This window comes from Aethalodelphis obliquidens, unplaced genomic scaffold, assembly GCF_003676395.1.
Source record: "Aethalodelphis obliquidens isolate GAN/ISIS:26980383/991018 unplaced genomic scaffold, ASM367639v1 scaffold9, whole genome shotgun sequence".
Taxonomy (NCBI): Eukaryota; Metazoa; Chordata; class Mammalia; order Artiodactyla; family Delphinidae; genus Aethalodelphis; species Aethalodelphis obliquidens.
The window spans coordinates 30,846,406-30,870,836 of record NW_020837953.1 but is presented as its reverse complement, the minus strand read 5'-3'; the positions used below and the strand labels follow the sequence as shown (position 1 = coordinate 30,870,836).

The following is a 24,431-nucleotide window of genomic DNA, read 5'->3' as shown; positions in this document are numbered from 1 at the left end:
CATTTACGCTAGTTATTCCCTGCAGCTGAAAACATCCGACTTTGAAAAGGTCACCTCCTCCAGGAAACACTCCCTGGCCGCTAAGAACAGGATCAAAGGCCCCCTCCTCGAAGCGGTGGACGCATCGTGCCTCTCCTGATCTTTGCACCGGTTCACCATCCACACGCCCCAGTAGGATGCGGTCGGCAGCAGGGACCCGTGGTGTTCACCACTTTATCCCAAAGCCAGCGTATTTGTTGAGTGCCTAAGCATACCAGTAGCTGATCACTGGTACAACCTCCTGGAGGACAAAGACAGGGCCTGGCCCTCACGAGCTTGCAGAGCTCTAAGAAAGGGGTGGGTGTGTACACACACACCCTGGAGTGAGGTGGGCGGCACCTCCCTAGCCAGGACGATCAGCATTCCCTCACGACAGGTGTCATTCCGCCACGGGTGACTAAACAGTTCCCTCTCTCTGCCTCGGTCAGGTTTTAGCTAGAACCCCTCCCACCCACCCCCTGTGGTCTGATCATCTGCAGTTTGGACTCGCTTAGCTGCACTGGGAAGGACAGTAAGACACCCAAGCTTCCGTCCCCTCCCATAGAGAAGCAAGTCAAAGTTGCAGGATCTCTTGATACAAGACATTGTACCTCTGTGATTACTGGACATCTTTACTCATCTACAAAACAATGCAAAAGTCTGGCTTCACGTCACCCAGCTTCTCCTGTCTTCACATTTTAGGTGTCACCTTTCTAGTTTTCACCTTATGTCCCTCCCAAGGGCTGGTCCTGTCTCTCACAGCCAGCACGACACTGGAGTATATACCGTAAGCAGGATGCTTCCATACGTTATTTCATTTAATCCTCAAAATAATCAGTATTTTCATTTTGCACAGAAATAATCCTGGCAACACCCACTGAGCACTATGGTAGTTACCTTACATATGCTGTACCTAATCCTCCCTGAAAGCTGCCAGTGATCTATATTCCCATTTGCAGATGAAGAAATTAAGGTTCAGCAAGTAAGGGGTCAGAAGCCAGGTCCATGCAACTCCAAAGCATTTTGCGGATGGGCCAAGCCCGACAAGAGACTCACCTGTGGAAAACTACCTGAGCAACAGTACACCAGTGGTTCGGGTATAAAAATTTATTACACATACAGAATATTACCACTAACAAACGCAGACAGGCTGGGACACAGTGGTACTGCAGGGAGGATGGCTAGCTCTTTGGAAAGTGAACAGGTTTGGGTGGCTTGGAGCCTCATGCCACACGGATTGGCCAGTCAGACGGGAAAGCACATGCCAAACACCACGGGACGTCAGGACATCGAGTGACTGCTCTGTGTGTCCAATGCCTTCCCATCTGATCTGGGGCTTCGAAGGACGCCACACCCAGAAGCAAGCAACTGAAGGAAAGGGGCTTCCTAAGGTGGCCCAGGCTTGTCTCTGAAGTCATGGCAACACCATTTTAAGCAATATGTTTAATTGGATGATTTCCACAAACTATACACGAAGTTTCTAACCATCACAATTCAGTGAAGTACAAAACATTAAGTTACAGGCTGCGGGAAGAGAAGGCAGCACCAATGGTGGCACCTCCAGATCCCGGTTGGTCTAGGGGTAGGGGTAGGTTTCTTTTTAAACCGAGCCCCTCATTTCAATGTACAAAAGAATTACTCTGATCGATATTAAATTGTATTGAAAACAAAATGGACTAAAAAGCAAATACTACTCTATGTTGGGGTGAAAATGGGAGGAAAGAATGAGTCCTTCAAAGCAGGAGGGGAGACAGGTGAGGGAAGGTTCTGTGGCTGTGACCCCAGGCGGTCACTCACGCTGCTCCATTTTTACTTTGGGTGGTCTCAGGAAGGTCCTGTTCTTCTTCTCTTTCTTTCCTTTTGTATTTGCTTGGAAGTTTCGCCAGCTGTCCACACGACCATCTCGACTTTCCTAAGCACAGAAGAGGTTTGAGGTGAGGAAACCAGTTAGGGAAAGGAAGGGCCTGCTCTGCCGTCCCCCTTGTAGTCCAGCTCGGCCCAGCCCAGTCCTCTGGAATAATCCAAGAGTAGAACAGAGCAAGAGCTTTTCTGCCCCTTCCATGGGCCCAGGAAAGGGTCATACCACCCCTAGAAGGCAGGATAAGCCACAGGCTGGAAAGGAGGATGAGACGGATAATACTCATCACAACAAAGCCATCGTTTGCTGGGAACCTCTGGGCTAGACACTTACTGCACGCTATTTCTAACCCTCACAAAAAGCTGCGGTGTGTCGTGCCACTGGTGTTTCACAAACGAAGACACCAGGGCTCAGAGGTTGCATCCTTTTCTCAAAGCCATCTGGCTTGCCAGCAGTACAGCCGCTCTTTCCCCCGCCCCTTCCTTCTGCCCCTTAAAACCTGGATGGAGGCGTGAAGCCAGCATAACGCCCGGCCAGCTGTGCTGGGAGGGCCACTGGGATCCCTCCCCCTCACCGAGGGGCCTACTCATTTTCTCTCTGTGCATTCACTCAGTGGGACAGAAACAAAGCCATCGTCGTTGGTTAGCCAATCCTTACCCTGAGTCCTAAATCCTACAGAAGATAAGACCAAATGGTGCTCAATTCAGGAAACTGGTTGAGCTCCTGAAGGACATAACCAGGATGTCAAAGAGGAATCACGCCTTAAGTCTCTCTGCAGGCAGGACACCGGGGTCACAAGAACCTCCGTTTCTACTAACAGACCTCTAAATAGGGCGCTACTCCACGTTTACCCCCTAAATTAGAGGTGTCAACCATTGTTCCTGAGCCCACTTGCAGCTGTGCCTATCATGCCCTTGCCAAGCTACAGAGCGCAGAGGTGGCTGAGCCAGGACTCAGTCCCCAAAGCCCCCGCTCTTCCCCACATAAGCCATTTCCCCGACTGTCCACCCCAGTCAGTCCTGGCAATGCCCAGGAATCAAGCTTCTATGCTGGGAAGTTTTCTTACTCTGGAATAAGAGTCCCTGGCCACCTTGGAAACTTACCTCAAAATTTTTTTGCCACTCCCTTTCTCGTTTGGCTTTTTCTTGAGCTTCAATCTCTTCTTCCCTTTGTCGCTTCCTAGGAGGAAAACCAGGCCATAGGATTTACATGATACCTGGAGACTGTGTTAACCATACAAGTTAGGCACTTCCCCACAAAAGCAAGCGTATAAGGTAAACCAATTCCCTAGAGTTCTCCAAAGACGGCTGTCTGGAAAGGGCTCAAAGCACTGCACAAATGTCATTCTAAAACATGCAGATCAGACTGTGGGGCAAGATACAGATACCCCTGTCCCAGAGAGAGACAGACAAGGTCGTCAAAGCCCAGCCAACAATAATCGCAGGTTCCAGGCCCAGTCCCTGCCATCTCAAGAACCCAGGCCACCTTACTTCAGTAGAGTGACCATGACAATAGCAGAGGTTCTTGTTCAAGAGCATCTCTGGACAAAACCCTCCCCTAAAACAAGGCCATTTCACACAACTCCAACTAGCAAAACCTAGTTATTGCTAAACACCAATCAGCAATACAAAATACATAAACTAAATTAACCTCAAGATTTCTGATGAGCAAAGGAAATCATACTTTCCGGCAACAAATATATTGTAAGTGATCACACTGTACAACACTACATACTCACCAGAGCTGCAGCCACTAGTCACACAAAAGACTCTGGCCTGAATAACTGCCTACTTCACTCCAGGAAATCAGGAAGAAAACACACAGCACTCTTGATTATAAACTCCCTAAGGACAGGCCTATTCAATATTTCCCAAAAGTCAGAGAGAATTCCTTACCCTAGTGATTCAAAAGTTTGGCTGTTTCAGATAACTATTTTAGACAGTCTCTTAAACGATGTACTGTAACAATTCCTTCACCAGGAAAATCTCCGAAGACCATCTTGGTTAATCTAGGTATTCAGACATGGCTTAAACGAATATACTAATATATACCTTTCATGCATCTCTTTGGCTTCTCTCTCTTTCCTTTTAATTTCCAGCTCAGCAAAGAGTTTCATGGTCTGTTTGTATACTGCTTGTTTGAACTACAAAAAAATTAAGAAGAAAACAAAGTAAATATTTTACCAGCAATTTGTATCAAATATTTTTAGATGGAGCCCAGGACAAAAGCAGATTAGACCAGCAAGGAAAAAAGACTCTCCAGAGAGAACCACTTCAGGATGCTGGCTCTCTCCTGGGAGATAAATAACACATCCTCCTATGAGCTCTTTCCACTTTCACCATTCAGATGATACAGAGAAGCCTTGCTCTGGTAAAAAAGCACCAATTAAGAGAAAAAAAAAACTTTACCCACTTATCACAACCATTGAAATTTTGGAGGGCCCCTTCTTCCAAAGAACTTCCAAAAATAACTTTCATTCTTTCTTTTCACGCGTATTTTATAATTACTCTGAGCTAGGCACCAAGAGAGGTACTGGAGATATGCAGGTGCTATCAGACTAGTCTCAGGAGTCTCCCAACTGTGGCAGAGATACTAGCTGTCCCCTATCCTCGCCCCATGACGTGTTCTACCTTCTTGTACACTCCCTTATCTTAAAGCACATGGCCACCCAGCGCAAAAGCTTGTATTTCTCAGGCTTCTCTGTAGCTAGGCGTGGCCATGTAACTTGTTTTAGCTAATGAGCTATAAGGAAAAGTGATGTAGCAACTTTCTGGAGTGTTCTTAGAGGGAGCACGCTTATCCCTCCCGCCCTATGCCTCTATCCTGCTGTTTGTACATGGGTGAGGTGATGACACATCCCGGACTGTGAGAATGGAGGCAACACACTTGTTGGCAGAGCCACAGAAAGGAAGACACTGAGTCCCTGAGTGACACGCAGTCCAGCAGCCATCTTCACAAAGACTTACTACACAGGAGAGAAAAAAGTCACTGACTTGTTCAAACCACTGTCATTTGGGGTCTCAGTTGTATGCAGCTGAGCTTATATTCTGACTCTTACGTTGGCAGAAACAGGTAACACAGCATTAGATAGAAAACGAAACTCTTATCTTTAAAACTTTTTCCCCCAAATATATTTTAAATATACAAAGAAATATAAAAAATAACCCATCATCCAGATTTCATACGATTTATATCCGAAAATCAGAGACAATGGAGCAAGAGTGACATATGAAAAAAGGGGAAGTAAAGGAATCCCCAAATTAATGTCTCTTCTCTTTAATACTGTTACCTCCCAGGCACTGCTCAATGAAAGCAATGCTGACAAACTCCAGCCCCTAATGAGGACAAACATCAAAGAGGTGAAGGAATCTGTAATGAATATTTCAATATTTTTAAAAGCTCCTGGATGAACAGTTTCTGGTGATTTTAATTTTTTACATTTTTCTGCTTTTTCCAAATTTTCTAGCATTAGCATGTGTTCCTTTATAAGCAGGAAAAAAAGACAACTAAAAAAAGTTAAGGTTCTTAACAACTTAGGAGGAGCAAGGAATATTTATAAGAGGGTCTTCAGAAAAGACTAAAAAGGATAATTAAAGGGAAGTAAGGAAAGTAAGGCTGAGGAGAATTAAAGGAAATAATTAAAGGATAATTAAAGGAAAGTAAGGCTGAGGAGAAAAAAAAACCACAATACTGGAATGGAGTAAACCCCAAACAAGTGGCTAGTGGAAAAGATGGCCTAACAGTTCTCAAGCAGTGTCACCAAACAGAAGAGGGGACCAGCTGCTGTTAGTAAAATCACTGATGGAAGAAGTTGATAGGAAGTTTCCAGTGAGCAGTTTCCAGCAGCAGTAAGACAGCTGCTCCTCTATAAATCTTTTAAAATAAGCATGGGGATTAAGTTATTTACTGACCTAACTTGAGGCAAGATTAAGATGACTTAAAATTTTTCAGGCCAGTGAGGCAATCAGACACAAATACATAAGTAGAATCTCTCTCTTAACCAACCTCCACTGAAGAACCCACGGGATTAACAGATGCTCGGGGACTTCCCTGGTGGTGCAGTGGTTAAAATCTGCACTCCCAACGCAGGGGGCCCAGGTTCAATCCCTGGTCGGGGAACTAGATCCCACATGCATGCCACAACTAAGAGTTTGCATGCCACAACTAAGGGGGCCGCAAGCCGCAACTAAGACCTGGCGCAACCAAATAAAAATTAAAAAAAAAAAAACAACAGATGCTTGCCATTTCCCTGGAAGCACATTATTACCTGCAGCACGATGGGTACCCATGGCTGTAGACAGCTGTTTACCAAGAGTCATTTGTGGTTGCTCCCAAAGCTGTCTATCCCAGTTGCAATTACTACTGTACTTATGTGATTTAAACATCACAGAAATTGATGAGTGTGGTTATAAAAATAAATGCTTGTTGGTTCTTTTAAAACTAAGTGGAATGCTTTAGAAAGAGTCAAACACAGGTCCCTAAAAATAACCGCTGTGGAATTAGGTACAGGTGAGACATCTGGAAAAGACTGAAAAAACAATCTAGGATTCTGCTCTTGCTTTGCTTCACAGGTACCTAAGTTTTCAATGTTCTTCAAAAGAAATTAAAACCAGAAACTATGGATAATGCTCTGTGTGTTTTATAAAATAAAGTCTACCGCGAACTCCAATGAGCAGACAAACCCTCAAAGGAAAGGCCATAGCCCTATGTCCAAAATAAGGTGGATTTTTCAAAAAGGAGAATGAATATACATTTTAATATTTTAAGTGAAAATGTTTCTAGCACGTATGCAACATTCCTTAAGCTTCCCTCTCTTTAACGCACCTATCAGTGAACCCATTCACACGAGATGAGGTGGTTTTTCCCATATTTAACTTACCAGCTCAGGATCATCCTCCTCCACATTTGTAGGCTTTCCTTCCTTCTTTAATTGCTTTTTTCGCTCTTTCACCTAAAAAGAATTTTTTTCCATCAAAAAATGAGCGCTCATACTTTGAGAATATCCATTAAGCTGCACACATAGAATATGTGCATTTTTCTACAGGTATAACAAAAAGTTTGCATTGAAAAAAGATGAGCCACTCCCCTCCCCTCCAAAACAGCAACGCAATCAAAGAACACTAGGAACCAGGGGTCCTTTCTCTAACCTCATCTAAAATCCAACACAAGGGGACCGGCTGGGGAGTTGTCCCCAACTTATCAGATCCTAGGCCAGGTCCAAAGAGCCTCTGATACATTGAACAGATTATGCATTTATCTTTCATGGCTTGTGGTTATGTGTTTATAGCAAAAAAAAAAAGTACATTTGTCAAGTTTTAAAGAAGCTACAGAATTTGCAGCATCCAATATGATTGTTTTCTGGCATTTCTGCAATGGCATTCTGGATACTTTTCAGTGAAACCTCCTTAAACCAACGATCTTCACAACACATTAACTGATGTTTTCATCACTTTGGCCACCATTGAGATTCCCCCCAAAAATAAATATATCCATTCACAAAAGAATGACATTACTCCATTAAATTACCATTCAGTCCGGCAAAAAGCCAAGTGCCTTCCAAGCTCAAAAAGGCCCTACTGCCACCCTGTGGTCAGAAAGCCTGAGGGTGGCTCCTTTACAGGTAAAATACAGAGGAAGGGTAACTATCACAATAATTCAGGGACAAATTGTCAGGTTCTTTTCTGGTTTCTACCGGAATTTGGCCCTCAAATTCCAACACATGACCAGCAAGACACAGTTATGGCAGTCTGTCTCTTCTTTTTACTCATGTCCCTCATCTAAATTGGCCTCGTTACTATTATTGGTTATATAGTTGTTACAGATTCCAAAGCTCTTCAAAGAAAAGGTCACATCCATATTCACTCCCAATTGAAACTGCTCTTAAAGAACAGCCTCAAGATTCTTGCCCTAGCAAGTAAAAAAATACAACAAAGACCTTTCTTACCTCAAGGAAGCTATCTTAACATTTCCCACCACTCGGGAGATTTAGGTAATGGAAAAAAATAAAGACAGCTAAAACTGAATTTATTTCAATTGAGTCCTTCCCAACCCTATTATTAATACAGACATGTATCTCGTTCTATTTTTTTTTTTTAATATTTACTCATATCCCCTTGCCAGCCTTTCTCAAGCCCTCGTTTCAACCCTTTCACAGAGACAAGAATAAAAGTCCAGGGTCAAGCAGCACCACGGCTGCTCCACTGTTCCACTTTCAGAATGGGGTACTGCGATGAGAGAGCAAGAAAAACCCTCTTTCCACAACAAGGGACTGCTAGGGAAAGAGGTAGGAGCAGCGTCCTGGCCACTTATCCTGAGCTCTAGGAGCGAATGCCAGATTCAGGCACGTACTGTTCACCACCACAGCAAAGTGGTGGAGACCACAGGAGCAATCAGGCCCATCAGGCCAGTCAGGCATTGCTATGTTAATGCTAACATTTACCCTCCTACAAGGCAAGGCGCCCAAGGCTTACTAATACTTCCTGTAAACACAGCAGCACTATAAATACTTACGGTGTGTTCCACGTATTCTTTTCCTGCCTGAATTACATCCAGGGCCCTCTTCTTTTGTTCCTGATCCAGTAGCAACTTGTAAGCTTTGTCCACAGCTAATGCAAAACATTGAAATTAACTGTTTCTGCAAACACCCTCTCAAAGTCTGAACTATACTCAGGCAGTGTAAATGGACTTGTGCCGTCTAAAAGCATTCCCTACTTTGTTAAATCATTTACTGTTGTTAAAACTACTTTAAAAACATACAACTACAGCAATGATTTTCCTTGAGAGCCTTGGAAAAAAATTAAATATATGCTCAAGGTTAAATACACCACATCTAGATTTAACTCAGTGATCAAATTCTTCCAATTATTTTTTATGTTCAAAGGAAAAAAAATGATCCTATGCAGTAACAATCTTTGTTGGCACATAAAAGTTTTAACAAACCAAAGTTAAGGTCTATTTCTAAACAGCAACATTCTGCTTTGAATGACAACCGTTCTACTGAAAACCACAGCTTCTTCATGACCAGAAGACAAAACTGTAACATTCTTTTCTTGATCCAGGACTAGGAACAGTTAGTCCCGAGCACTGACAATATGTTACTCAGAAGCAGGTAAATATACAAATACCTTCAAAAGCCTTTTGTGCTCTGTCAGCATCATCTTGATTTTTGTCAGGATGCACCAATATGGATAACTATAATAAGAGAAGAGATAGCTTTGTCAATAAGAGGAACGTTTAGTAACTCTTCGCCTGCACTGTGCCTCTTTACAACCAAAAGCTCTTATTAGGGCAAAAACTGCCAGCCAGAAGCATTTTTAAAAAATTAATAAATATCATAAAATGCCCAGAAGTGTTAGTCCTTAATAAAATTCAAGTACCAACAGGTAACTGCACAGATGGAAAACATTTATTTGAGAACAAATGGAAGCCTAGCATTATGAAGATGTTGTGATAATTTGGGAGGGGGAAGGAAAGAACAAAAAGTACCAAGTTCCTTCTATGTTTCTTACATGGAGCACTAGAGAGGATTAAACAGGTCTGAGATATCACCTCTTTCCTAAAAGAACTTCTAATATCGAGCAGTGGTTCTCAGTTCTGGCTGCGTTCCAACCCTGTGCAGATTTTTAGGAATACAGAGGTCTACTTTCCAGCCTGAGACCTTCTGAATCAGTCTCTGGCATCTGTACTTTTCAAACCTCTACTAGACTGGATATCAGATGATGGTAAGGAATTAGTGTTCATTTGTTAGGTGTGACAAGTAGTTTTGCAAGAATATGTCCTTTTTTTTTTACTTTGGTGGGATAACTGCTTAAGTACTTAGGGGTGAAGTATCATAGTGTCTGTAATTTACAGTTCTGCCAAAAATACATATATAGTTAATGAAGGGAACTGTTGCATATAGATGGTGAATATATGGGCTTTCATTGTTTTATTCTTTCTTTTTAAAATATAACAAAAATTTCTTATAACAAAAAGTTAAGCAAAAACCTCCATAGGTGATCCTTTCAGACAGCCAGGGTTAAGGACCACTGACCTACTATCACCGACAGCCAGGGCTAAGGACCACTGACCTACCGTCACCGACAGCCAGGGTTAAGAACCACTGACCTACTGTCACCGACAGACAGAAACAGTCTGAACAGAGGGACTGTCCTCGGGGATGACATCAAGTAGGGATCTACTGCTAAATCCAGCATTACTGGAGCCAAAATCCTGGGCTCCAATTTCACCTTCAATCACCTGCTAGCTGTGACACCTTGAGCAATTCACTTGATCTATCTCCACCTCAGTTTCCTTCTCTCTAAGTGGGACAATACTGTATACCTATATTTCACTGGGTTGTTGTAAGGATGAAATGAGATAATGAGTAAAGAACTTAGCATACTAACACACAATGGCAACAGCGAGCACATGAAGAGGACATACCATAGGCCAAGACCTACTCTAAGTGCTTTAGGTGTGTTGCCTCCTTCAAATCCTTATAAAAACCCCGGGGGCAGCCACCATCATTACATGCATTTTACAAATGAGGTAACAGGGCACAGGAAGGTTGAAAGTAACTTGCCAGAGCTCACACTGCTTGTAAGAGGTACAGCCAAGACAGAAACTCAAGTCATACAGCTCCAGCACCCACACTCTTAACTATTAGGCTCTATTAATGACTAAATAAGAACTCTTATTGAGTTCTTCATATAGCTACATAAATAGTCTAAAAGTTTTGACTATGAATTTGAATGACTGCTTATTGAATTGGGAAAGACTTCTAATGCATTACATTAGAAAACTTGAAATTTTAGAAGAAGGGGAAAAAGCTGAATATAAGTGCAGAGAAGAAGTCAGGAAGCAAAAAAGCTATGAAGTTATATAATGGGAAATGACTGAGTAGGCAAAGATAAAAACACCATGGCTTAATAGTAGATCAGAAGATGATCATGAGTCAGCAATGTGGGGGCAATGACTATTGAAAAAGCAAGCATAACACTGGATATTAACAAGTCTGTCATGCAGGAGCTGAGAATTATATTCAGCACTGGTCAGGCCCTATTAAAATATGAAGTATATAAAAGATATAAGTTGAGGAAAGTTAAAAAAAAAGACATGAAATATACAGAAAATCCAATTTGCAAAGACATTACAGGGAGTACGATTATTCAACTCATAGAAGAAAAGGCTGGGGGGTTATTCAGCTGTCAAAACTGGAAGGGTGTTTTAAAAGGCTACTATAAAACTCTGCAGCTTGAGTTATTAAATATTAGAATGGGCAAGAATCAGAGGTTGTGGATCTCCTTTCCCAGAGAACTTTCTGAAAGCACTCTATATTAAACCAAGTATCTTGAGTACTCACATAAGTTTGCAAAAGATAAAATTATTGAGGAATAGAACTTTAAAAATAAAATCATTTAACACTGTTAAATGAACTTAAAAATAAAACACTGTTATGAATCTCCTAGAAGCCAGGGGATTTGATAAGTATGACTCCATGTAAGCTCTACTACTCTACCTTGTACTTCTCTCTCTTAATTAAGGAACTGGAGAGATTCTATTTGGATGTAAAATTCATCCTATTCACAGGTAAGCTGTGGTCATTAAATTATTTAAGATTTGTATGTCACTGTAAGATTTTTTTCAGAGTTACATAGCCTTAAAAAAAAAAAAAAAGATTAAATTTTGGCCCAAAAGTCATAATAGAATGCCCTGATAATAACCCTCAAGTCCTAAGAGAATCATGCACTCAATACATTTTTAAAAGGTTCAAACTCCACCTATTACAGGAATATAGTATCATACCTGCCGAAACCTCTTTTTTATTTCTTCATCTGTCACTTCAGGATCTATCTGAAGAACCTGGAAGAATCAAAATCAAAACTGTAGGGTTTCCCTGGTGGCACAGTGGTTGAGAGTCCACCTGCCGATGCAGGGGACATGGGTTCGTGCCCGGGTCCGGGAGGATCCCACATGCCGCGGAGCGGCTGGGCCCGTGAGCCATGGCCGCTGAGCCTGCGCATCCAGAGCCTGTGCTCCGCAACGGGAGAGGCCACAACAGTGAGAGGCCCACGTACCGCAAAACAAACAAACAACAACAACAACAAAATCAAAACTGTAAAAGAGATTAAAAGAATTTATAGATTTAAGAGATGCCCAATAATTATACATTTTATAATCAGCATCTAGAACAGTACTCAGCATTCTATAACAGTACCTGACATACAGTTCTAAAAAATGTTCAAGAAATATAAATGAGTAAACCAATAACAGAATAATAGCTGTAGTGTTTCAGGTTCTCAAATTAATTCAGTGGTTTCTTTCACTCCATCAGAAAAATAATAAATTACCCTACACCTAGGGACATGTTTACAGACCATGAGAAAAATGTTGCCTTTCTCCTTCATTCATTAAGAAAAGCACCCACCCTCTACTTACCTTTGCAAATGTGGAGAAAGTACAGCAACCCAACATGGAAATAATTAGGCTGGCTACCTGATTTTTTTTTTTTTTAATGAGGGAGAACTGTAGATCTTCAAATAAAGCCCCCCCACAGCTGATTTTCATCTCAATCGAGAAATGTCCACTTGGCTCGACGTTATAATTTACATGGCTCAATAGTTCTCAACCCAGAGTGGAAATCTGAGAGCCATGCCAGGGGTTCACTCCAGGAAAGTCTGATTCCAGCTCAGTAGAACTTAGTAGAATTGGGTACGGTCAAATGACAGCAAAGTCTGTATTTTTTGAGCAACACTGTTTTAAAGATAAGTTTTATCATTCTTCTCCAACCCTGGGTATCCTGGTGTTGACATTCGTCATCAAGGATTCTGATTCCCTCACCACAAAAACACACATTCATTCAAACATTTACATAGCAGCTACTACCTGCTGAACATGCTGCTATACACTAGAAATGCAAAGATAAATAAGCAGGGGAAACATTTTTTTAAATTACCATATAATAAGAGTTTTTCAAAGAAGGCTTTATTATAAGACATACAATTAAACCAGAGGATTTCATAGTGTAGTCCATGGATTCAACATAGCACCTAACATTTATGTACTTAGTATTCAAGGTGTGAAGAAGGTGCTGAAGGGCAGAGGGTAAGAAGGTCTGTTAGAAATTCAGAAGAGCAGGCCCCACTTCAGTGTGACTGAATCAGAATCAACATTTCAACAAGATCCCCAGGTGATCTCAATCATATTACAGTTTGAGATGCACTGGTAAGGAATGATGACAGAGGTCCGAAATAAGTGCACTTGAAGTTAATAGAACTGATGATCAGTTATTAAAGGGGGCAAAGAGGAAAAAAAAAAAAAAAAAAAGGGGGGAAAAGAGGAAAAAAAAAAAGTAAGAAATCTTGAAAAATACATACCAGGGGCTTCCCTGGTGGCGCAGTGGTTAAGAATACGCCTGCCAGTGCAGGGGACACGGGTTCGAACCCTGGTCTGGGAAGATCCCACATGCCGCGGAGCAACTAAGCCCATGCGCCACAACTACTGAGCCTGTGCTCTAAAACCCGCAAGCCCGAACTACTGAGCTGCATGCCACAACTACTGAAGCCCATGCCCCTAGAGCCTGTGCTCCGCAACGAGAAGCCACCGCAATGAGAAACCCGCGCACTGCAACAAAGAGTAGCCCCCGCTTGCCACAACTAGAGAAAGCCCGTGCACAGCCACGAAGACCCAACGCAGCCAAAAATAAAATAAATTTATTAAAAAAAAAAGAAAACTACATACCAGAGAAATTAAAACTGAAAAGTAATCTGCCAAGCTTAGTCAGATGTTTAGAGTCTTAGAAAAACTTGACAAGTAATGTCAAGATTTACAGCAAGCTTTCAACACATTCAAACAGCCCACCTACAGCCGCAGTTATTGGTAGGCAATGAAGCTGAATCACCCCTGCATTCAATAGACTTTTGAAGGTTACTACAAGAGCATACCCATTCTCAAATGTCAGGCATACAATTGGGGTGAGGGAAAAGGAAGAACTTTAAAACAAAGACTTTTCAAGAGTGAGCGCACCCCATCATACCTTCCCAAGGGAGAAAGGAACCGGGGAAAAGTCACTCAAAAGAAAAAATGCAGCCACATTACGATTGACAGACAAAGGGAGGTAACTGTACATACACAAATATTCAGAGGAGAACCCTACCTTTCCTTGGTTCTGGGGAAAAGGAATGTACTAGAGCAAACCGAAGTCCAACAAACCCAACAAGGTATTCAAAATGAATGTGAAAGGACGGAAATCATCCCACCTTCACACACAAAAAAAAGCCTCAATAAAGCTATAGCCTAGAACTAATCATGCCAAATGTAATTCCTAAACCTTGACTGGTTCCCAGGTTAAAAAATAAAATAGCTATAATTGAGATTTTTTTTTAGGACAATTGGAGTCATTTGAGTGTGGACTTTATGCCAGATGACGTTGCTGAACTGCAGTAATGTGGTTTTTCCTAGGTGTGGCAATGGCGTTATGGTTATGTGGAAATGTGTTCTTGTTTTGAGGAGATGCATGCTAAAGTACTTAGGCATGAAGCATCAATGTCTGCAGCTTACTTTCAGATGATTTGGCAAAAATGAAGAGGGTATGTATAAATATACACAAACACACACACAACAAAAGTTACTTTTCCAAGGGTCATATCATATGTGTACTGATCACTAGCAACATATATTCACTGAGTGCCTTCAAAGCTAGCTAATCCGACTCCTCTTCTATCGTTAAGAGTTGGAGGTGCCATGTGTGGCCATGAAACACAGTGAAGACAATGGGCCTATACCTGCAGCCCAAACCCCTTTGAAGCCAGTTTTATACATTCAGTACAAACTTATGGAGCACCTGGGATTGCTAGATCCTGTGCTCACTACTGTCCTCATAGAATTTAAGGTCCACAAGGGAAAGAACAGAGAAGTCACAAATAATTCTTACCAAAATGATAAATACCATATAACCAATATGGCTCTAAGGAAGCACACAGGTCTGTTCAGATTCTTGGAAGATTTTTCTGAACTCTCACTGTGTCTCAGGCTTTGGGGATACTGCAAAGAAAAATCCACAGTCTTGGACCTCAGAGAGTTAATAAATCATCACACAGAAACAAAAATGCTTGACTGTGGCATTTATATAAGTTCCTGAACTCAAATAAACTGCCATAGTCTCCTTTAGGATCTTCTGCTTGAAAGAGGAATCCAGTCTTGGGTCACATCTGAACTCTCTGACCTGTTAATAATGTGCAAGTTCCAGAATCCTGTGAGATAAACACCTTTCTTTCCAACGTGCTAAACAAGATAAACAGAAAACGAAGTCTGTGGTGCTGCCTTCTGGGGCTTTAAAGTTAAATAGAAGGACTTCCCTGGTGGTCCAGTGGTAAAGGATCCACCTTACAATGCAGGGGACACAGGTTCGATCCCAGGTCAGGGAAATAAGATCCCACATGCTGCAGGGCAACTAAGTCCACGCGCCACAACTACTGAGCTCGCGCACCTCAACTAGAGCCCGCGTGCCGCAAACTACAGAGCCCACGTGCCCTGGAGCCTGCGCGCCACAACTAGAGAGAGAAAACCTGCACTCCACAACTAGAGAGAAGCCTTCGCGCCGCATCCCACCTGCCGCAAAAATAAATAAAATAAATAAATAAATAAAATCTTTATAAAAAATAAAGTTAAACAGAAAAAAGCAACACGAAAAAGGCAGGGCTGAGCAGGCGCACAGGTTCATCTAAGCTTATGGAAGGAAGTAGGGGAGGGCCCTTAACCTAAGAACAATTGTAGAATGCATAAGAAAGATGTTTAGAAAATGGCTGAAGGTTAGAAATGCATCCAAATAGTGCAGTGATGGCAGGAAGCGGGGGAAAATGCCCCCTGGATTAGGATTCCTGTAATAAGACCCATCAGAGTCCCTTTTCTATCTGCTGCTCAGGAAGATGGTATATAGGACAACTACTCGCATTTCAATTTATAGCCAAGAGGACAGCTATTACTGCATCACTTCTCCTTAGTAGGAAAAAACCAGTCTGCTTACCTCTGGAGAAAAGCCTGATTCATTTAGATGTCTCAGTAGTTGTTGCATAAAAAAACAGAAGTTACTTATTTCCTAAATTGCTAGGAACACCTAATTCTGACTTAGGGTCAAAAACCAACTTTGTAAGAAGACAACTGGCGGGGGCTTGGGGCTAAATTAGGAGTTTGGGATTAACAGATACACACTACCATATATAAAACAGATAAACAACAAGTACCTACTATATGGCACAAGGAACTATATTCAATATCTTGTAATAACCTATAATGGAAAAGAATCTGAAAAAGAATACACACACACACACGTATATATAGTATAACTGAATCACTTTGCTGTACACCTGAAACTAGCACAACATTGCATACCAACTATACTTCAATTAAAAAAAAGACAATGACACCCATCCTATAAAGTGGCCAGCAGATCTGTATGAAAGAGAAAAGACAAAAGTTCTAACGGACAGTCATGGATGGAGTCCTGCTCACTCAAACACAATGTGGCACCTCCCCAAGTTTGTCAACCTTACCATATTCTTTACACATTCAAACACACTTCCGGGAAATTCCCTGGTGGTCCAGTGGTTAGGACTCTGAGCTCTCACTGCCAACCGCCCAGGTTCAATGCCTGGTCAGGAAACTAAGACCCCACATGCCATGAGGTGAAAAAAATAAATAAAATTAAAAAACAAACACACTTCCTATAATCAGGACAGGAGCTATGGGGCAGTAAGTTCCAGACCACATTAACTGGTAGGACAGTAAAATCCTAGCATTCATACTGGTCCCAACAATCTGTTACTCCTCATCAACAGATCTCCACAGGAAACACTAATTATCTTAAATAAACGGGTAAGTTATATGATCATGTGTCCCCTTTTCACAGTACATACTATCTCAATTTAAAAATATGACTAGGGACTTCCCTGGTGGTGCAGTGGATAAGACTCCATGCTCCCAATGCAGGGGGCCAGGGTTCGATCCCTGGTCTGGGAACTAGATCCCATATGCATTCTGCAACTAAGAGTTTGTATGCCACAACTAAGGAGCCCGCGTGCCTCAACTACAGACCCAGTGCAACCAAATAAATAAATATTAAAATATATATATATATATGACTAAACAGAAAGGACATACCATCAAATTCTTTATCACCTTTCAAACATATTATGTCCCCCTACGCCCTCCCCAAAATCATATCTAAATACTCTTTAAGCTTTTCGTCTTCCTCTTCCCTTTCAAATATGTTAAGTGGGGCCAGGCGAAGTAGACATCTACTTTGGGTGAGGAGTCAAGATGGCCCAGAGCAGAGTGTCAGAGCCCATCTGGGACAAAGAAGACAGTAACCACACGAGGAGTGTCGGCTAGTCATGTGGTGCTGGAGCCCCAACAGGGTGAGAAGAGCATCCACAGAGGGGTAACTTGACATAAAAGTGCCGAAGTGGGTTGAGGAGGGCACCTCCATGGACAGGTGGCCTGCCATAGGGTGTTAGAACCTAAGCAGAGTGAGACTGTCAATATGGGAGGGCACAGGGTGCAGGAACCCAAGCAAGGACATCTCCACAAAGCCCAAGCCTAGCATGGGGTGTGGAAGCCTGTGCCTGGTGAGGTGGGTGCCCATGTAGGAGAGCATCCAATATAACAGGGCAGCCCAACTTGAGGTGTAGGAGCCCAAGTACAACTGGCACAGACAGTTGAACATGAGCAGAGTGAAGAGGACCTCCATGCAGGGGGGGACCTGGAGTGTGGAGTCAGAACCCAATAAAGATGAGGAGGGTGTTCCCAGAGGAAGGTAGCCTGACACAGGGTGTCAAAACCAGAGCAGGGTAGGAAGGAAGCATGCCTCCTTGGTGGGGAGGATGCTGGAGCCCAAGAGGGACGAAGAGAGCTCTTGGGGGTGGAGGGCAGGCACAGGGAGGCAGAGCCAGGTGAGAAACATACCCACACCAAAGGGTGACCTGGCATTGGAGTTTAGAGTTCAGGTGTGGGGAGAAAGGTTTTTGCACAGTGAGGCAACCTGGTGTTGGTGTCAGAGTGAAGCAGGGTGAGGAGGTCATTCACATGAGGGAAGGAATGGCAATGGGAGATCGAGATCAGAGTCATACAGGAGGATCAATTAAGTAAATATATATATTAAAGACAGTGGGAGCCAGATTTCTCAGAGAAGGGAACTATGAACATGGAAAGGAAAAAAACCCTAGAATAAACCCTGTGATGTTGGATTGAACTTTTATGTAATACGTGTATGTGTATGTACACACACACACACACTCCTTAGCTCTAACTACCAATAGAGTCTGGGAGTAGTGACATCCCAATGGCAATGGGTATACCTAGCATCCAAATCTTGATTTCTAAATATCATTCTTCATTAAAAGGAATCAGAACTCCTCAAAGAAATGGTTAATTCCAGGCTGGGTCAGGAAAAGTACAAGAGTGCCTAGTAATCAAAGAATGATGAAGACATATCAAAAAGACAGGAAAGGCTTAAAAGTAACCTACTGGTCAAATATGGGACATTTGAGCATCGAAATAAGTAATATCAAATTATAACCCACTGAATAAAATAGGAAACCCCAAGTCTATACTGACAAATGAATAAACTGAAACTTTGATAAGGACAGTATATTCACACATTCTCAAAGTACCTCCTCATAAAATACTTATCAATTACAAAGGGGAAAAAAGTTAACTTCATGAAGAAACCTAGTAGGCACCTCTTTAAGTGATCAAGTAATATCATTAATAACAGGATAAATCAAAATCACGTACCACTTTACAGGTTGCAAAGAGAAAAATGCAGTACCACTTCTATGCTATTCCTGTCAACATTGCATAAACTGAATCTAATGTGAAGAAACATCAAACAAACTCAAGTTGAGAAAGATGCTACAAAATAACTGGCCTGTAATCTTCAGAAATGCCAAGGTCATGAAAGTCAAGGAAAGACTGAGGAACTGTTCCAGACTGAGGGCGACTAATGAGACATGACAACTAAATGTAACAGAGATTCCACACTGGATCCTTTTGCTATAAAGGACATCATTGAAACAATTAGCTAGTTTGAATGGGGTCTGAGGATCACATAGTAAAATAAATGCATCAACATTTATTTCCTAAAAAAAAAAAAAAAAAACCTTTATTTCCTGGTTTTAATTGTGATATTGTGGTTCAGTAGGAGAATGTTGTTCGTTGGAAAATACACTAAAGTATTTCAGGGAGATGGGGTGTCATATTGACAACTTACTTGCAACCTTTCTGCAAATCTGAGATCGTTTTAAAATGAAAAATATTCTTCAAAAAAACAGAAACAATTGGTGAATCTTTTTTTTTTTTTTTGCGGTACGCGGGCCTCTGACTGTTGTGGCCTCTCCCGTTGCGGAGCACAGGCTCCAGACGCGCAGGCTCAGCGGCCGTGGCTCACAGGCCCAGCCGCTCCGCGGCATGTGAGATCTTCCCGGTCCGGGGCACGAACCCGTGTCCCCTGCATCGGCAGGTGGACTCTCAACCACCGCGCCACCAGGGAAGCTCCCAATTGGTGAATCTTGAAAATACTATACTAAGTGAAATAAGCCAGACATAAACAAACATTGTATTAGGCACCTGGAATAGGCATTCATAGACAAAAAGCAGAATAGAGCTTACCAGGGGTTGGGGGTAGGAGGACTGGAGAGTTATTATTTTATGGGTTTGAAGTTTCAGTTTGGAATGATGAAAAACTTCTAGAAATGGACAGGGATGATGATTGCACAACACTGTGAATGTACTTAATGCCACTTAACTGTATGCCTAGAAATGGTTCAAATGGTTAATTTTACGTTATGCATACTTTACCACAATAAAATGAAGTGGAGAAAAGGGTTTTTTTTTATAAGTGCTCAATAAGTGTTTTTTTTTTTTTTTTTTTTTTTTTTTTTTTTGGCGTTACGCGGGCGTCTCACTCTTGTGGCCTCTCCCGTTGCGGAGCACAGGCTCCGGATGCGCAGGCTCAGCGGCCATGGCTCACGGGCCCAGCCGCTCCGCGGCATGTGGGATCTTCCCGGACCGGGGCACGAACCCGTGTCCCCTGCATCGGCAGGCGGACTCTCAACCACTGCACCACCAGGGAAGCCCTCAATAAGTGTTTTTTATAAGATGTAACAACATTCGTTTCAAAGTTTATAATTGTGACAGTTAGAAACTAGTTTAATTATTGTACAATAAAGGAATTGTTGAAATAATAATTGAGACTTTAAAAAGTGTATAAAAATAGTTTATGTAACAATACAGCATTTAAAATAGCATGGGAATAGATAACTAATAAGAACCTGCTGTATAAAAATAAATAAATAAAATAAAATTAAAAAAAAATAAATAAATAAAATAAAATAGCATGGGGCTTCCTGGGTGGTGCAGTGGTTTAGAATCCACCTGCCAATTCAGGGAACAGGAGTTCGAGCCCTGGTCTGGGAAGATCCCACATGCCTCGGAGCAACTAAGCCTGTGTGCCACAACTACTGAGCCTGCACTCTAGAGCCGGTGAGCCACAACTACTAAAGCCTGCACATCTAGAGCCCGCGCACCACAACAAGAGAAGCTCCCCCCCCAAAAAAAAGAGTAGCCCCAACTCACTGCAACTAGAGAAAGCCCACGCACAGCAATGAAGACCCAACACAGTCAAAAATTTAAATAAATAAATAATTTATATTTTTAAAAAATAAAATAAAATAAAACAGCATGAACTGCATGACCCTCTTTGTTTCTAAATAAAACTAAAAAGAGTTGGAGCATAAACAGGTGTTTTCTTAGGTACGATTATACATGATTTTTATCCTTGCTTTTTCTGTATTTCTAATTTTTATTAGAAATATGATTTACTTTTATAATCAGGAAATATTTAAAGTTATAAAACTAAGGAAGCTTGTATTTGCTTGTCTATAATCTTGTGAACATTTTTGGGTTGTTAGGTTTTTTTTATTGTGGTGAAACAGAAAAGTTTTAACTAACAAATTAAATCAAAGACCCTAAATTTACCAAGGCTAGCTATTCCTTCACATTTGAAAATAAATCCATACATATTTGGGTTACTAAAAGATGAGAGCAAGCTCTGCTCACAATAAACCACCCAAGTTCAACTCCAACTATGCATAGTACAAATTAGGTGTGTGTTCCGAGGTAAGCCTGCCTGCAGTAAAGCTCCCTATCAAGGGCCACAGCAACATCAGATACCTCACCTCAAATGGGTTCAAATTGAAGTAGGAGGAACCAGGACGAGTCAATCTTTCAATCTGATTTTTGGACGTTAGAACTGAATCTCTCTTCTCTATTTGTTTCACCTAAAATAAAGGGGATAAAAACCTCATTAGTAAAGCTCAGTAATGAACTCTGAATTGTCATCTTAACAAGTTACTCACAGACATGTTCAGTAAACATTTATTTGCGTGTCTACACGTTCAAGGTATTTTGCTAAACACTTTGAGAAATAATTACAACAGCTACCATTTACTGAATTTTAATATAATGTAAAAACTTTACAGGTGTTTATTCCTCTCAACAATCCTATATGGTAAGTACCACTATTATCCCCATTTCGCAGATAAGAAAACTGAGAGTTAGGTCAACTGACTTGTAACCAGCCAACCTGTAAACCAGATTTTTTCCCAATCACCCAATTTATAAACCAGAATTTTAAGCCCAACAGTTTGACGCCAGAGCAAGGCAGCAAGAAGATTCAAAAATAAATAAGTCACAGCCACTGCCTTCAAAGAGCTTCCCCTCTAATGATGAACGATGTACTTGTCAATGTTCACATTAATTTACAACTTTTTAAGAAAGAAAAAATACAATTACACTGAAATATACACCCAAAGCAGCACTAAAAAAGTGTGTGGGAGGGAGCAAATAACTCCACCTTTCTATCTCTAATAGCTAGAAAAATCCCTGACCTGAACACAATGCTAAAGAGAACAAGCACCAGGTAGTCCCAGGAAAACATCCTTGGTGCCACTGTCAGAAGTGAAATTTTTGTTGGAACGAATCTCTGGCATGTTATATATACCATCTTTATTTCTATGGCCAAAATGGATTTGGAAAGGATCTCAGTAACATAAAAAGCTAATCCATTTCAGCATCTTCCCTCTTCACTCTTTTGTAAAATAGCAGCCCCTCCCCCCACTCTCTTTTTCCCACTCATTTTTCCTCATAGCACTTATCACTACCTGACAGTATATTGTACATCTATTCATTATTTATCCTTCTCAATAGAATGAAAGCTCTATGAAGACAGGACTTTTCTCTCTGTTGTTCACTACCATTTCTCCAGGACCTAAACAGTACACTAGACCATATCAGGTGCTCAATAAATATTAATGATGATTAAAGGGTCCTCCTTTAGACACTTTCTCTCATTAAATTAAACAAAACAGGATTGCTTTTTTTTTTTAACTAAGAAAGAGTAATTAAAACAAGTTCCACTATAACTGCTGAGTACTCATGAGAAGCCAGTAAACTGGTACTAGTGCATTAACACTTTCAAGTGAATTAGACATTCTGAAAGCACAGACTATAAATGGACATATTAATTTGTTTTTAAACTTAATATTTTGGAGAAACCACTATGTAACAAGCCCTGTTACAACTACCAGAGATAAAAGATGAAATGTGACATGGTGCTTTACTCTCAGTAACTCACAGCCAGGTGGGGAGCAACTCCATTCCTCAAATCCATGCCAACCTAAAGAGGTCCACTTTCAGCCTTATTTTAACTCTTACAGAGATGCTTCTGCTTTATATTTCATGAAACTTTCTTATACATTAAACCCTTTAACCCTCATTAAAACTCTTGTTTTAATATTAACTTTCGTTCTACAAACGTGGAAACTGAGGATTGCAAAATCAATGGCTTGAAAGAATTCTGTCACAGTCACGTTAACTGCCTTGCACGAATCCAATCCGAGGTCCTCTGACTCCAAAAGCCATTCTTTTCTTCATTTATTCATTCATTCGTTTACTCAACAAATATTTATTAAGCAACTACTACGTTCTACGCGCTGGAGATGTGATAGTAAACGAGGCTCACACCAAACTCACTCCCTCCCAACATGATACCGAGCTGTCATCTGGTCTAAGACCCAGCACAAATTATTTCACCTCCCTAAACCTCAGGTTTGTCATCTGTAAAAGGGAGATAACGCCTACACGGCAAAATGCACAGTGCCTAGCGTTCGCTAATGGCAGAAATAACTACCAGGAAAACTCACTACAGATAACTAAGAGTAGAGAGTGCTTCCGTTGAGAATAAAAACGGGGGCCAACCCGGTTAAGTCGCCCCCAGGAAGGCCCAGCCTCCCAGCCGCTGCCAGCCCCCGACTACGCGGACCTGGCGAACTCTGCGCGCGCCCAAGCACTTGGTTGGCCACGATCGCCGCCTCCCCGCAGACGCCGGACCCCCGCCCCTTTCTGTCGTCCAGGGGATCTCCGCGCCGCAATATTAGGAAGAAATGCACACACACTCTCGAAGCCCCCACCGCCCCAAAGGCCAGAGAGGAGGAGCTGCCCAACGATCCACGCCAGAAGGACCACTGCCTTCGCCGGCTGGGAGCGTAGCTCCAGCGGGGTCGCCCCGTTGCCGCCATCCCTCACTCTGTGTTCACCTCACTGTAGAAGGTCATAAATGCCTCCTCCGTGCTACCGCCGCCACCCGAAGCCCCGCTCTCTCCTGGAGCCGCCATTTCCCCGGCCCAGCCACCATGTGACTCTTCTGCGCAAGCGCTACCTCACGTCTTCTTACAGGTCCGCCTCTCCCCCTTGTGACTCTTAAAGGGCTCGAAGCCCAGCCAGACACCTCCAATCTAAGTAAACTCTTCTTTAAACCGAGGTTAAATACACGTGACATACAATTAACCATTTTAAAATGAACAATTCAGTGGCCTTTAGTACATTCACAGTGTTGTGCAACCATCACCTCTATCTAGTTACAGAACAGTTGCATGGCCCCAAAAGGATACCCGGCACCTAATCAACATTTCGTACGCATATTTCCCAACCCCTGGCAACAACCAATCTGTGTATTGTCCTTATGGACTTACTTACTCTGGACATTTCATATAAATGCAGTCATACAACATGTGACCTTTTGTGTCTGGCTTCATTCGCTTAACATAATGTTTTCCAGGTTCATTCAAGGCATAGCATACATCATTATTTCATTATTTTTTATGGCTTAATAGTATTCCATCACATGTGTATAACAGTTAGTTTGTTCATTCGTCAGCTGATGGACATTTGGGTTGTTTCCATCTTTTGGCTACTGTGAATTGGTGCTGCTATGAACATGTGTTGAGTACCAGTTTTCTATTTGAGGGGTACAATTTCCTAGAAAGGAATTTGGTAATTCTATATTTAACCTTTTGAGCAACTGCCAAGCTGTTTTCCACAGCGGCTGAACAATTTTACATTCCTACCAGCGATGTAGGAGGTTTACAATTTCTTGACTTCTGCCCCTCTGTTCTAGCTTTTCTATCTCCTCCATTATTTTTCTCCAGTCCTTTGACCCTGGAGCCCTTGCTAGGGGTTG

General features: G+C 41.9%; 1 protein-coding gene across 3 annotated transcripts; it reads right to left on the bottom strand.

Annotated features, from left to right (window-relative positions):
- Positions 1 to 1,110: 1,110 nt before the first annotated feature.
- DNAJC8 (DnaJ heat shock protein family (Hsp40) member C8) lies at positions 1,111 to 23,635 on the bottom strand. Of its 3 annotated transcripts, none has more exons than XM_027109471.1 (9): positions 23,509 to 23,635; positions 21,091 to 21,192; positions 11,663 to 11,719; positions 9,001 to 9,067; positions 8,387 to 8,481; positions 6,756 to 6,827; positions 3,928 to 4,019; positions 2,980 to 3,055; positions 1,111 to 1,930 (listed from the first exon to the last, which is right to left on the bottom strand). In XM_027109471.1, the coding sequence occupies exons 1-9, from the start codon at positions 23,584 to 23,586 to the stop codon at positions 1,808 to 1,810; spliced, it is 762 nt and encodes a 253-aa protein (XP_026965272.1). In that variant the 5' UTR covers positions 23,587 to 23,635; the 3' UTR covers positions 1,111 to 1,807. The 3 variants fall into 3 exon arrangements, with proteins under 3 accessions (XP_026965272.1, XP_026965273.1, XP_026965274.1); XM_027109473.1 differs by lacking the exon at positions 1,111 to 1,930 and adding an exon at positions 2,360 to 2,599; XM_027109472.1 differs by lacking the exon at positions 11,663 to 11,719.
- Positions 23,636 to 24,431: the final 796 nt, after the last annotated feature.

Bases quoted from the DNA above. Each gene is read 5' to 3' on its own strand.
- DNAJC8 (XM_027109471.1), bottom strand. From the start codon at position 23,586: ATGGCGGCTCCAGGAGAGAGCGGGGCTTCGGGTGGCGGCGGTAGCACG. The intron at 21,193-23,508 runs GTGAACACAGAG...CCTTTATTTTAG, and splicing joins TTATGACCTTCTACAGTGAG to GTGAAACAAATAGAGAAGAG. The intron at 3,056-3,927 runs GTATATATTAGT...TTTTCCTCCTAG, and splicing joins GCCAAAGAGATGCATGAAAG to GAAGCGACAAAGGGAAGAAG.